The 13,273-nt window shown below is 44.1% G+C and overlaps 1 protein-coding gene across 1 annotated transcript in view; it reads left to right on the top strand.

Moving 5' to 3' along the window:
• The first annotated feature begins 455 nt into the window (after nucleotides 1–455).
• ZNF638 (zinc finger protein 638) overlaps nucleotides 456–13,273 on the top strand; it is a 40,647-nt gene continuing 27,829 nt past the window's right edge. The window contains exons 1-7 of the mRNA XM_018560458.1: nucleotides 456–1,777; nucleotides 3,505–3,566; nucleotides 5,525–5,560; nucleotides 5,989–6,257; nucleotides 6,355–6,839; nucleotides 9,502–9,642; nucleotides 11,941–12,057. Of these exons, the coding sequence (XP_018415960.1) occupies nucleotides 479–1,777; nucleotides 3,505–3,566; nucleotides 5,525–5,560; nucleotides 5,989–6,257; nucleotides 6,355–6,839; nucleotides 9,502–9,642; nucleotides 11,941–12,057 (2,409 nt within the window). The 5' untranslated portion in view covers nucleotides 456–478. The remainder of the gene's footprint in view (nucleotides 1,778–3,504; nucleotides 3,567–5,524; nucleotides 5,561–5,988; nucleotides 6,258–6,354; nucleotides 6,840–9,501; nucleotides 9,643–11,940; nucleotides 12,058–13,273) is intronic.

A 13,273-nucleotide genomic window follows, 5' to 3' on the forward strand; every position in this document is an offset into this window, starting at 1 on the left:
CCATCCTCATTTGCTTGCCCAGCTTGCCCACATTAAGACTCAGTTGGCTCTCCAGCAGTTGACGTCAGTCACTTCGAACGGCACGCCTCCTATTAATGCTTTGTTAAATCAAGTTTTGTTGACAATCAGCACTGCTCAAGCCATGTTTAACCCAAGAGGTGGATTCCCTGGTCAGAGACCAATGGGACGGATGAACCAGCCTGGCCTGAATAATCTCGGAATGACTATGCCTAGCATGAATATGTCTAACATGAATATGAGTGGCATGGGCATGTCTAGTATGAGCCAGCCGGGCATGAGCCAGCCAAGTATGAACCTTTCGGGCATGAGCCAGCCAAGCATGAACCTTTCATGCATTAGTCAGCCAAACATGAACACCGGCATGAACCGCATGGGCCATACAGGAATGAATCCAAACGCAGGTCTTGCCAACGTGAGTCAACCTGGGATGAATCAATCTGCGCTCAATTTGTACAGAATGGGAGATACTGGGATGAAGCAAGGAGGGATGGGTTTTCAGCCCGAAATCAAAAGTCAAGGTTTTGGCATGAGGCAAATGGACAGTCCTGGGTCATTTCTTGGAGGAAGTTCTGAGACGATGGGAATGAAAAGCATGCCGCTGAGAACACCTGAAAGACACATGGGTCCTCAAGGTTTGCCCCAACGTTTTTCTTCTCCCAGTAACCCTATGACTCAAGCACAACCCAGAATGGTCTTGCAGAATCAAGAAATCCCTTCTATAGTGAACCGCGTGGTGACACATTCTTCAGATCATTTAAGGCGAAATCCAAAAACACCTCTACAGGAAACTGCTCATCTTGCGGAGAAGAAGCCATTAAACTCTCTTGGCATGTTTGGAAATTTAAATCCGGACATGGGAATGAAACCAGGTCCATCTTCATCATTGGGTCAGATGTCTAAAACCCAGAATCGTTATACCAATGAAAGCGCTTCAAGCATACTGGAAAGCTTTGGGTTATCAAATGAAGACTTGGAGGAGCTCAGTCGTTATCCTGATGACCAGTTGACGCCGGAAAACTTGCCCAACATTCTGAGAGACATCAGGCTACGTAAAATCAACCGCACCGGAGGTACGCATGATCAAGGTGGAGGAGGAAGACGATCGGGAGGGGAAGTGCTACCCAGTAAAGTTATTGACTATGGTCATTCAAGCAAATTCAAGTTTAATGACAATTCTGCACCTTCACGGCCTTTCGACTCTTCAAGAACCGAACAGAAACCATCACCAGTCTCCAAGCAACCAGCAGCTTCCAATGCTAACAAGAATAAAAAAGGCAACAATGCAATGGATAACAAAATCCCAACTATATCCAGTAGCCGTAAGTCATCGTGGCAAGCTTCAAAGCTGGATAGATCCAACAACAAGACTTTGGTTGGTGAGCCGACAACTGCTAAAGCTAGTGATAGCTCAGCCACCATCTTGACTGCAGAGAATCCTGTGATCACTATCCAGCCTGATTCTACCCCTCTCTGTGATGTTCCCGTTATCTTGGACACTGTCGCTACCACTTCTTCTCCAGCCGTGAATGTTGAGTCTCCAATTGGGACTGTGGTCAGCCAGGTTAACTACCCGCCACCTGCTGAAGCAACTCCACCTACTGGGAAAGGGAACTGGGCGCCATCCCTACCTCAAGAGGAAGCTCAGAAGCAGAAGCGTATGCCCACACCTTCCATGATGAATGATTATTTTGCTGCCTCTCCACGGATATTTCCTCATATCTGTTCTCTCTGTAACGTAGAATGTAGACACTTAAAGGTGAGTGTTTTCATGTTTGTTTGTGTTTCACATTCAGTGTATGCATGTCTTATAGGTATTCCCACTAAATACTGCTTTGTGAGAGATGGTTGACAAACGTCGCACAATGCTGCAACATTACCTGGAAAACCGAGCTTGGGGCAGTTGTCATATTTCTTTCAATCGTGTTTTTTCTTTGCAAATTACTTCAAGTTTAGTCTTTTTGGGCTGTTGGCTTCTAAATAAAATGCCTCTTGTAAGAAGTGTTCTTGGCATATAACGTGAAACATTTGGCTTTCCTGTCATCAGTAAAAGTGATGAAAGCCTTTTTTTAAAGGCTTGAACTATGCGTTTCGTGCCATACATCTTTAGTTCATCAAAGTATGAGATTTGAAAAGTTTAAATCTACATTTGGTGAAGGCTTCAAAGAGACCCTTCTTAAAACTTAACTTGTCACATGAATCAGTAGGTCAGCTATCGGCATAACCGGGTCACATGAATCACAGTCAGCCATTGGCAGAACCGGGTCATATTCATTCCTCATCCTGCCCATAATTGAGTGGATGGGGGGAAAAAAATGGTTTCCCTGGGGGAAAAAAAAGTTACCCTCTCTATGCATGATATTCAGCCCAGGAAAGGAGTGGTTGTAAATATAGATCTGTTCCTCTCCCTCCTACATAGCCTAATCTTTAAAACTTGGGGTGGCTTCCAAGGGGGGGAAAACCCAGAAGCGGAAATGTTTTCAGTATGAAAATAATTTAAAATACTTTTTCAAGGGATGTGTTTACAAGAGAGCTTATCTTGTTTTAGCTGCTCAGAGTACCAGAAACACGAGACAATCCGAAGTACTTGGGTATTGGCGTAATGCATCGATTTCAGTGTTGCCTATGAATTTGGGGGTAGTCTTGTTGGAGTTGGGACACCACTTTGAAATAAGGAACAAATATTGCAGATCAATCCTAAAACATCAGCTAGTATTGCTATAGAATGGCATTATAGCAAGGGTGAAAACGTTTATGAGAAGACCTTCAGAAGCGAGCCGACAAAGCCATTGGCGTGAAACGAACCGATGCCGCCACGGTGAACGAAGTGAAGACCTTTCCAAGGGGGAGTACCAGATGCGGAGAGTGGTGTTTTTTGGTTTTTTTCCCTTGCATAGTCCTGCGAGGCAAGTCTATGCCAGCGATCCAGCAGATGAGAAGGGCTGCATCCAAGCTGTGGAATTAACCTCGGAATCATCATCATCATCGTTCAATTTGTAAATCTGTTTTCATAGCAGTTTTGACAATTTAAAAAGTGTTTGTTTTTGGCTAGGTGGATTTATTGTTTTTAAGGTAGGTGACAAAGGGTCATGTATGAGTTCCTTAAAATCAGCTTGTAGAGCACTTGTGCCCTGTGCTTTCATTTTTAGAGTTGCATACGTTTATTTTTATTTTTTACCCCTGTAATAGTTTAAGATCACCACAACATTAGCAGATTACTCAAGTTAATGAATGAAGAAAAGTGTGCCAAAGATGGAGGGGGGGGAGCAAAGTATTTCAGACATTCTCCATATATAAATCATATACTCCATGTTTCACTGCATATACTGCATAGGAATTTGGTTGATTTGGGGTATTTTTCTTCTCTCTTCTGTTCTAAAGTGCTTTAGAGGTTTTGTGCACTCTCAGATTTCTGTAGCAGAATGCTTGTACTCTTATCTGTTTATGAATAACAACTTTCTGCTTCCTCCTTCCTCTGTTTGATAGGACTGGATTAAACACCAGAACACCACAACCCACATTGATAGCTGCCGCAAGTTGCGTCAACAGTAAGGACATCAGCTTTTTTTTTATAAATGCATGACTACCCACAGCTTGACAAATCTCAGACACCTCTATTCTGACACTTCAAATTATGTGCAGGGAGCCAATCAATAACGTCAGCTTCATACTTGCAGTCCATACACTGTACATCTGGTATGAATAAATGGCTGATTCCACCTTTCTGACCATTTTTGATGTTACACCCATATTTAGGGTGAAAAGTTTAAACATGTTTATGTTCCTCAGCCCCTAACCCTCAAATGGCTCCCCCACTTATTTGAATCGTGGGTTCCCCCAGCATTTTATATTTTTTTAAATTAGGAGTTGGCTGTATGTGTCTGTCTGCACAGCAGTGTCATCCATTCAGAGGGTTGGTGAATGGAGAGACAACAAGTCCTATCTACTATCATGACAGAGAGACTTGTAGATCTCAGTGGATCACAAGTGCTTTGACTTCCTCCTCCATCCCAATAACTGAAGATTTGTACAGCGGCTGAAGAAAGAGTTTGCAGGAGCCTGTGCATTGAAACCGTTATCCACTCTTCATGGTTGTAGTGCTTTGCAGACTCAAATGTAAAAATCAAATGCACGTTTATTTTCAGTGTGGGTGCATTTATTTGTTTGCAAAAGATGGACTGTGACTTTAAAGTAGAACCCCGGGTATGTACAAATGTAACCCTTACTGTGGGTTTAACCCACAGTTTGGTCTAGGGTCTACAATAAAAAAAAAAAAAATGCTCGCTCAATTTTCTATCCTGCCTGGCATTCTCTGTCCTGCCTGGCTGCGAGACTGTGCCCTGCAGACTCTTCTCCCCTGGGCTCTGGCGGTCTAAGGACCTGCGACGTCATCGGGTCCATTCAGTTGAAATGGGCGTGAGGACGCCAAGGGACATGTGGGAGCAGAGGGAGAGAGAGGTGAGCAGACGACGCCACACAATCAAGGATCAGGTGAGAGTATCATAAAAAAATATATATATTTTGATAGGACTGGATCAATCCTAAAACATCAGCTAGTATTGCTATAGAATGGCTTACATTATATATTTTTTTATATATAAATTCTTTTTTCATTACAGGCCTTAGACCAAAGTGAGCACTTAACCCTTGCATTGCGGGGTAGTCCCACTGCAAGGGTTAATTTTGTACATGCCCGGAGTTCTTTAAATTAGTCACTGCAATGGAAATCTTTAGGGCTACCATTTGCGACTAATCCTATTTAGAAAATAGTTAAGACGTGGAGCGTTGCACTTATGTTACCTCTGCGTGCCCTGCATGATTTTGGGTGAACACTAACTCTGTAATTTTATGTTTTCTTGAAGCTCTGCTTGATAAAAGGAAACAAAAATATTGCATGGCTCGAGTTTAGTTTTAAAGATTTAGTTTCTTGCAAATGTATACTTGGCTTAAAGTGACATTAAACCCTCAGATTTTTTAACATAAAACAATACTGTAATGTGCGCCTTACTGTAATCCATGGTTGTTTCCCTTCTCTTTGCTGCTCTTCCTTTTAAATCCATATCTATTCTCATGCTGGGCAGAACTTCTGTTTTGCAGCAGACTGCCTTGTCTCTGGAATGGATACATGGTGTCTGTGTGAAGGTTCACAACCTGAGCCAGCACTACAGGAAGAGGCACTCCGCTGCAAAGGGAAGTCCTCCCCCAGCATGAGAAGACATGAGGATTTAAAAGGAAGAGCAGCAAAGAGAAGGGAAACAACCATGGATTACAGTAAGGCGCACATTACAGTATTGTTTTATGTTAAAAAATCTGAGGGTTTAATGTCACTTTAAGTCACTGAACAGATCATGGGGGTCCCAAACTCCAGTTATGAGATCTCTGCACTTGTGTTCCTAGGTCTGCGCACTGCTGCAGTCATTTCTTATGAGCGCCTTAAACATTTGCTAAAGTGTGTGACTGTATATTTATTTTTTAAAGTAATTTGACCTTTTTTCTTTTTTTCAAGGTACCCAGATTGGAACCCCCAGGTCCACACTTTAAGGTAAGTGCAGCTTTAGTACATAACTCTTCTTAAATCTATTGACTTCAAATATTCCAAATGCAGTTATCATCGCTGCAAAGTGTCAGTTTACACTGGAGCCGGGCTGCCCAGGGTCAGGACAGTGTTTTAGGTCTTGGGAACTCCCTGCGCTGCTTTGCAATGTGGAGCATATGCTGGTGGAAACCATACAGGATAATGGTTGTCTCATGTGTATGGGTCAGGTTGAAGACCTGTGATGTCTACTGCTATATAACCAGGATTGCAAGTGCAGCAAATGATTGAGACTTTGAGCCCTGTCCTGGCCCTCAGGGTTAGGAATTGAACACTACTGTGTAACATCAACTAAGTTAAATAATAAAACATATATTTTGAATGTTGGTGTAGAACATTGAGATGGCCCTGACTCAGCATGTGCCTTCTTACAGCAGAAATGAAGGCAAAAAAGATGAGGCAAACCCAAAGATATCGCGATCCAAGAGTGGAAGTCCACGTAGAACTAGGAGGTCTGGATCGAGATCCAGGGCTCGCAGATCACGCTCCCGCAGCCCCAGATCTGGGAGGAGATCTAGGAGTCGAAGCCCACGCCGTTCTCGGCACAGCCCAAGGAGATCCCGTAGCCCTCGTAAAGGTACTAGATCTCCCCGGCGCTCCCCATCTCCAAGAAGACCAAGGAGAGGCCGAAGCAGCACTCCGCCTGGTAATACAGGAGCTGCCTTTTTCTATACTGGACTGCACTTTCTTCAGTCCATTTAGCTAGTTTGTATACTAACTCTGCATGCTATTGTATCTTTCAGACAAGAGAGCCGTAGATGCCGCCGTGCAGAGCTTTATTGAAGCAAGTAAATTGAAAAGCGGAGAGAAGCCAAGGCTTACAAAGCCTTCACCTGATCCAAAGAAATTGACACCCAAGCCAGCGAATCCGAACGTAAAAGGCAAGAAACCAGCTGCTAGTCCTGCTGTGACTAATACTGGCAGTATGGTGAAGAAGACGAGCAGTTCTTCAAGCTACAGCAGCACTTCAAAGAAGCCAGGTAGCAGCAGCTCTGTTAAGTCTGGCAGCAGTAGCAACGGCAGTGCACCTCGGAGACCATTCGGAAGCAACACGGGCAAGAAGCCAGTGACCGCCTCGTCATCCGCCCCCAAGAAACCTGTTGTGAGTACAGGAGCTAAAAGGACCAGCACTGTTCCCAACAAGAAACCACAAATGAACAAGATGTCTAATGCACAGAAAGGTCCATCTAAGCAGCCAGCTTCCGAGCCCTACAACCCTCTGAATAAGGCATGTGCTATCTTTTACTGGTGTTCCTCCTTTAGCATAACTCCGTTCACAAGCTAATGGGGTATATTAAAGAAAAGCTGCACTATATTTAGGTTAGAAACTGGCCACATGCATGCATCTGCTTTTGTAGGTTCTGGTTTTCATAGAGTATAAGGGAACACTAAAAATGAAAATCTGCGCTCTCGGAACCAACTACAAGCAATTAGCCCTAAAGCTGCTATGAAAAAAGGGGGAGATTCCCTGAAAATCAAATAAAGTGACACAGCGCTAAAGGTGAACAACAAATTATATATATTTATATATATTTAATAGTGGTGGTGTAGCGTTGAAAGTGAGTAAAAAACAATATTCCTAGTATGGTGATAAATATACAAATTAGTGAAATTATATTAGTGAAGTATGGTGATAAATATACCACTAATTTGTATATTTATCACCATACTTCACTAATATAATTTCACTAATTTGTATATTTATCACCATACTAGGAATATTGTTTTTTACTCACTTTCAACGCTACACCACCACTACTTGATTTATATTTTTTATATATATATTTTTGTTGTTCACCTTTAGCGCTGTGTCACTTTATTTGATTTATAAGGGAACACAGTGACCGTGTTATTCATTAAAGGGTGAAGAGTTTGGAGAAGGCAGGAGACGTGAACAATCTAGGACAAAGTACCTATTTTGGAAAAATTCTCCAATTCAAATCACTTTCCAGTCCAGCTATGTTGTCCCAGATTGTTGACTTCTCCTGCCTTCTCCAAACTCTTCACCCTTTTGTGAATAACGCTATTAAATTGTATCTATAGCCAAAACTTTTTTTGGAGAGGGTAAGGAAGGATTAGAACTCCTGTCAGGTTTTACTGTCATTAGAGAGACTCCTTCACTTCCTGTCTGGTAAAAAGGTTGTCCCGAGGACCGAGACCAGCACAATGACAGCATTTGGTTCTTCTACTACGGGACATCCAATCAAGTCATGGTGTTGGTTATAAGGAATTAAAAAAAACCTTGGCCTAATTAGTGAAAACATAGTGGAGCCTTCATAGGTAGGGGGGTGTTTGCAGGTCTTGCTTCCATCACAGAACTAAAAAGGGGGGTTTGGGTCCTCGTTTTAGGATGGGAGGGAGGATCCATGAAAATCAGTTATTTACTCCCCTTTGGCCAACTGCACATCCAGAACGGTTAGTTTACAGTACAGATACAGTTTAATATTATGGAACCCTTTTATTCTAAACTGCTTACAGCCAATTTAAGGCTGGGTTCACACCTAGGCGTTTTTCCGCGCTTTCGTACTCGCGGAAAAACGCTCAAACAGTGAAATGCCATTATTTTCAATGTGCATGGTTCCCATCTGGGCGGTTTTCCATGAGTACGAACGTGCGGGAAACCGCCCTACGCCCAAAGAGGTACATGTACTTCTTTGGGGCGTTTTGGTCGGGCGGTTCCATTGGGATACAGCCAAATATCCCTCGGAAACGCGTGTTTTTCGTGCGTTTTTTAACGCGAATCGCGGTTAAAAAAAACGCGCGAAAAACGTGCATATTCAATCCGCCTAGGTATGAACCCAGCCTAAGGCTTTTTGGCTATCATCAATGCAATAAATGGGGACCATGGCTTCTGTAAAGAAATGCCAACGTATATTACAGCATCACAGGAAGAGTCAGAGTTAAGAGCAGATGGGATGGGGCAGGGATATCTCATTAAAGTAGAAGTATAAGGTTAGTGATTTTACACTCCTCCTCATAGAATGGCCTCATTCACACTGGAATCGGCTCGCACGTACAGCTCCGTGCGGCCTGCAGGATTGTATCGAGCAGCTCCTGGGAAGGACAGGTGCGTGTGAATGGCACACAGCCCCCGTCCTTCTCTATGGGACTACGCGGCCCTACGCTCACCCACCCTGCACGTCTGTGCGGGTGAGCGTACGCTTACGGGATGGATCCTGTCTGCGTCCGAGCCAGGAAACACGCACCCCTATAGACCTGCACTCTAGGTGAGCGTAGGGGGGGTGTACGGCTGCGTAGTCCCATAGAGAAGGACGAGGGGCTGCGTACTAATCACATGGGAGCTGCTCGATAACGGCCCTGCACGCAGCAAAGATTCCAGTGTGGATGAGACCTTGGAGCCCATGTTTGACATTGAAACTGTCACACATAGTCTCTATTAATCGGGAATTGAGCGAACATATACAGTCGCTCGCTCACTTCCCAATCATCTTCCTGCAGAGAGAGGTGACTGTCAATCATCTCTCCCTGCAGGGTTTCCCCCCCTCTCCAATCCTCCAGCGCTGACTGGGGAGAGGGCGGTCACAGCTGGCTCTGCCGATAGGCAGAGCCCGCTGTCAAACAGCCAGCTGGGTGGATCTCGACAGTATTGTCGGGATCCGTCCCGGCTGCAGTGGTCTCGGTATATAGCGAGCTAAAGCACGCTATATACTGTGCCTTGGGTCACGGGAGGAGGTTAGTATATGTCCTCCTGTGACCCCAAAGAGAACTATGGGATCAAAAGGTTACCCCATAGTTCTTTTTTAAGGAGGCAGTGTACACCTCCACCATCCACACTATCTATCTATTACTGAACTATTTTGTTTTACTTTGATAACTCCAGCGCCAGTGTTGCAGCCTGTTGACATTCTATTGCGCAATTTATTTTACAGTTTACCAGCAAGAGTGCCTCTGACAAGGTCATTCATGTGACAAACCTACCAGATAGTGGCTACACAGACCAAGATATCCTGAAAATCGTCCAGCCATTTGGAAAAGTCTGCGATATCCTCATCATTCGATCCAAAAATGAGGTGAGTGATGGCAAGCCGATGTCTCCAGTTCCTTGTCAGAACGCTGAGGTTTTTTGCATAATGGAAAGTAAACTTGGATTTTGGGACAGCTTCATCCTGTTCCATGTAACATATCTGGCAATATCTTTTAGGCTTTGATCTGAACTGTAATTAAGGGTGTCAGTCTTTGATAGCATATAAATGAGTGGAGTGTAGCTCCAGGCAAAATGCATAACCTGGAAGGGTATCTGTTATATGACGCACGTGTTATAACTCTTATTTGCATTTTATAACAGTTAATTTGCATTTTTAGTTCTCTAAGGTTACTATTGTTTATGCTTCCATTCCATGCTGTGTGGAAGGGTGGGGCGGGGTATGCTTTGTGCGCCTAGTTCACCTTTTTATACCATGTTTCACCCATATGTAGGGTGTAACATTAAACATGATCACATATCTCATCTCTAAACCCCCTCTTACCTAAATTGTAGGGTGAACTTTCCTGGGGACGCTAAGCCTGCACTGCTGCGTCATCCATGTATATTGCTTGCATTCTTTTTCTAAATGCCACCATGGCAAATGGGACCTGTAGAGAGGACACTAGCGATTTCAACAACCCCCCCCCTTCCTTAACCTCCCCGGCGGCAATCTCGAGTGTGGCGTGGGGTTCTTTTTCAGTACCAAAAGCGGTAACCCCGAGCCACACTCGGGATTACGCTGTAGTGTCACTTACCTTGTTCCTACGAGCCCCTGGTGTCATCCCGCTATGTCCTCCGGCTGATGCCGGCATCCGGGTTCCTTCCCTGCGAGCGCTGGCGTCACGGGGGCGGAACCGGCGAGAAATTCAAAAGTGAAAACATGACATACACACAATACATTGTAATCTGTTATGATTTGATTACTGTATCAAACCATTTCACTTCAGTTTTGTCCCTAGAGCTTTGTCCAGTGCCCTGCCTGCGCTTTTACCGTTCTTTCTGCCTGGAAACTTGAGAAAGTCCATTGCAACCAAAAAGCGTTTCTTTAGATCAAAAGCGGTTTTAGACCGGGTAGAAAACAGCGATACAGATTTAGAATCACTTGCAGAATTGAGCGATAGCGATTCGTGGGGAAAAGTGATTATATCTCAGTGTCAGCTGTCCATGCTCCTTATGTGTTTAATAATGCCCTCACTAGATGTACCCAATAGTTTTCCCTCTCAATGAAAGAAGAGAAGGTCCGTTTTGTCTGTAGGCAAGATTTGCAGCTTCTCTCCTCTCCTCCCCCGTGAGCACACTGAACGGACATTCTCTTCTTTCAATGAGAGTGAAAACTGCTGTGTAGGTCGGGTGACACATAAGGAGCACGGACATAAGGAGCACGGACATCTCACACTTTGTGATATATCACCAAAAGCAAACAGTTTTACCAAGTTGAAAAGGAGGGGACACGGAGGAGCAGCAGCTAAGGTACAGGGGGGAGGGGGGCAGCGGGGGATTTCACAGCCGTATTCTTTTGTGTCTTCTCGTGCTGGCTACAGAGGTCTGTGAAAGGGACACCGAGCTCTGCAGCCAGCACCAGCAGGGAGAAGAGACACTTCACAGAACACTTACCGCCCGCCATGCTGTCACATTTCTGTCCGGAGAGGTGGAGGTATTCCGGGGGAGGAGCTATGGGGGGGTCAATGGCCGAAGCTAGTTAAAAATGTTTTAAAGGGCCGGTATCTGATCATGCATCGAGGCATTTTCAGGAGTACAAGAACTGTATCGGCCCCGATACAGGTACTGGCATCGGTTTCGGGACATCCATATTTATTATTTTTTATAATTTTATTATATTATGATTTTGTGTTTCATACTTTATCATACCTGGGATGTCTACTAGACTCTTGTTTGGACAGTTTTAAGTGAGTTATACTTAAGAATTACAGGCCTACAATATAAAACAACAAATTTCCATGCAAAACAATATTGCTTTGACCTTCAAAAATACTGACATAATCAGACCGCCAGGCAGGTTAAAGGGTAATTTAGGAAAATGAAATTACCTGCTCAAATCTGGCCCCCTCATGTGACTGCGCTGACCAATGATTGCTCACAATTTCTGAGCCATGGATCACTATGGGGGAGGGGAAAGGAGCATTCGACAAAAGTTAAGTATGGGGGCAGATTTGATACTTTTTATCAGTATTGGTGCATTTTACTAACAGGGCTATTCTCAGAAGGGTGAAGTTTGGAGAAGGCAGTAGAAGTGACTTACTTTTAGCCCTGATTCACAAAAAAATAAAAGTTTCATCACCAGTGACAAAGGCAATGATTACAGAGTCTTCAATCTTGTTCTTAGGCTTTCTTGGAAACCAACTTCAAGGAGGCGGCTTCAGCTGCTGTCAAGTTCAGCGAAACGAAGCCGGTAATAATAAACGGCAAGCATGTGGTCCTGTCTCTGGCTGGCCAGCATAAAGTAAGAATTTTGCTTAACCTAACTTATGTTTCATTAATATCTGCTGCTCTTGTGTTTCCGATTTTTTGTTCCTGAAGACCACCGGAAATTTTCTTCACTTTCAAGTCAACCACTCAACTTTAAAGCCCCATTCACACTGAGCGACATGAAAATCGTGCGATATTGCGCGACGAGCGATATTGAGCGACGTGTCGCGCGACATCGCGTTACTTTTTCCTATTGGGCTGTATGCAATCAGGAGCAATATCGCTCAAAATCGCTCTAAAAAAGGGTCATGTAGGAGCGACAAGCTACCAGCGGCGAGCAACAAGCGATATTGAGCGACGACATGTGAACAGCTCCATTGAAATGTATTGGAGAAGGTACATAGAGCGATATCGCGCGGAAATATGAGCGATATCGCTGCAAAAATTGCGCGATAAATCGCTCAGTGTGAACGGGGCCTTAGAGTTTGTAGGCCTGAAATTGACAAAATCTGAAGCAGCTCCTATAGCGGATGATGTACACAGATGCGAAACCAGGGCCAACTCGGGGAAATGGTGTTCCATCCACTCTTGGTACAACAGCAAAAAGTTTCCCAGCACACTCACCAGCCAGCATGTAAAAAAAATTGTCTCACCGCTAAGGTTTAAAACAGAGGTTTAGATACACGTCTTCTGCAGAAAATGTGAAAGCCGCGCCAAGGCACCTCCATATAGTGCGGTCCTAACTCTATAAAGTATGAGAGTCTCCATCTTGGAGCACATGTGGCAAAAGATAAAATTGGGTGCAGGTTTGTCAAGAGGAAGCCCAACCTCCTTAAAGGCACAGGGACGCACAAGGGACCCCGCACATCACAACGGCAGAGGATACCCCCCGCATGCGTCGCTGCACCAAATCAGTCAAGCAAAACAAATGGCAAACGCACTCATCAATTGCTTAGAGCTGGTTACAAATTGATGAGTGCGTTTGCCATTTGTTTTGCCATCCACTCTTGGTGTCTCCATTTTTTTATGTCAGCATGATGAGAGATGTACATTTTTACACAAGAATTTTATTGACCAGATAGTATATGGTGTGATGGTTACTACCGGTAGTATCCGCTCCGTTTCTCACCTGTAGCAATACATTTTCTAGTACTAGTTTCAGTAACTCGGCAATGTTGCCATTTGAGATGTCCCTTCAGATTTGAATGCTGATTTCATCAAACGTCCTTCACAGAATTATCTTAAGCCCC

Source organism: Nanorana parkeri, unplaced genomic scaffold, assembly GCF_000935625.1.
Source record: "Nanorana parkeri isolate BGI_ZX_2015 unplaced genomic scaffold, ASM93562v1 scaffold456, whole genome shotgun sequence".
NCBI lineage: Eukaryota > Metazoa > Chordata > Amphibia > Anura > Dicroglossidae > Nanorana > Nanorana parkeri.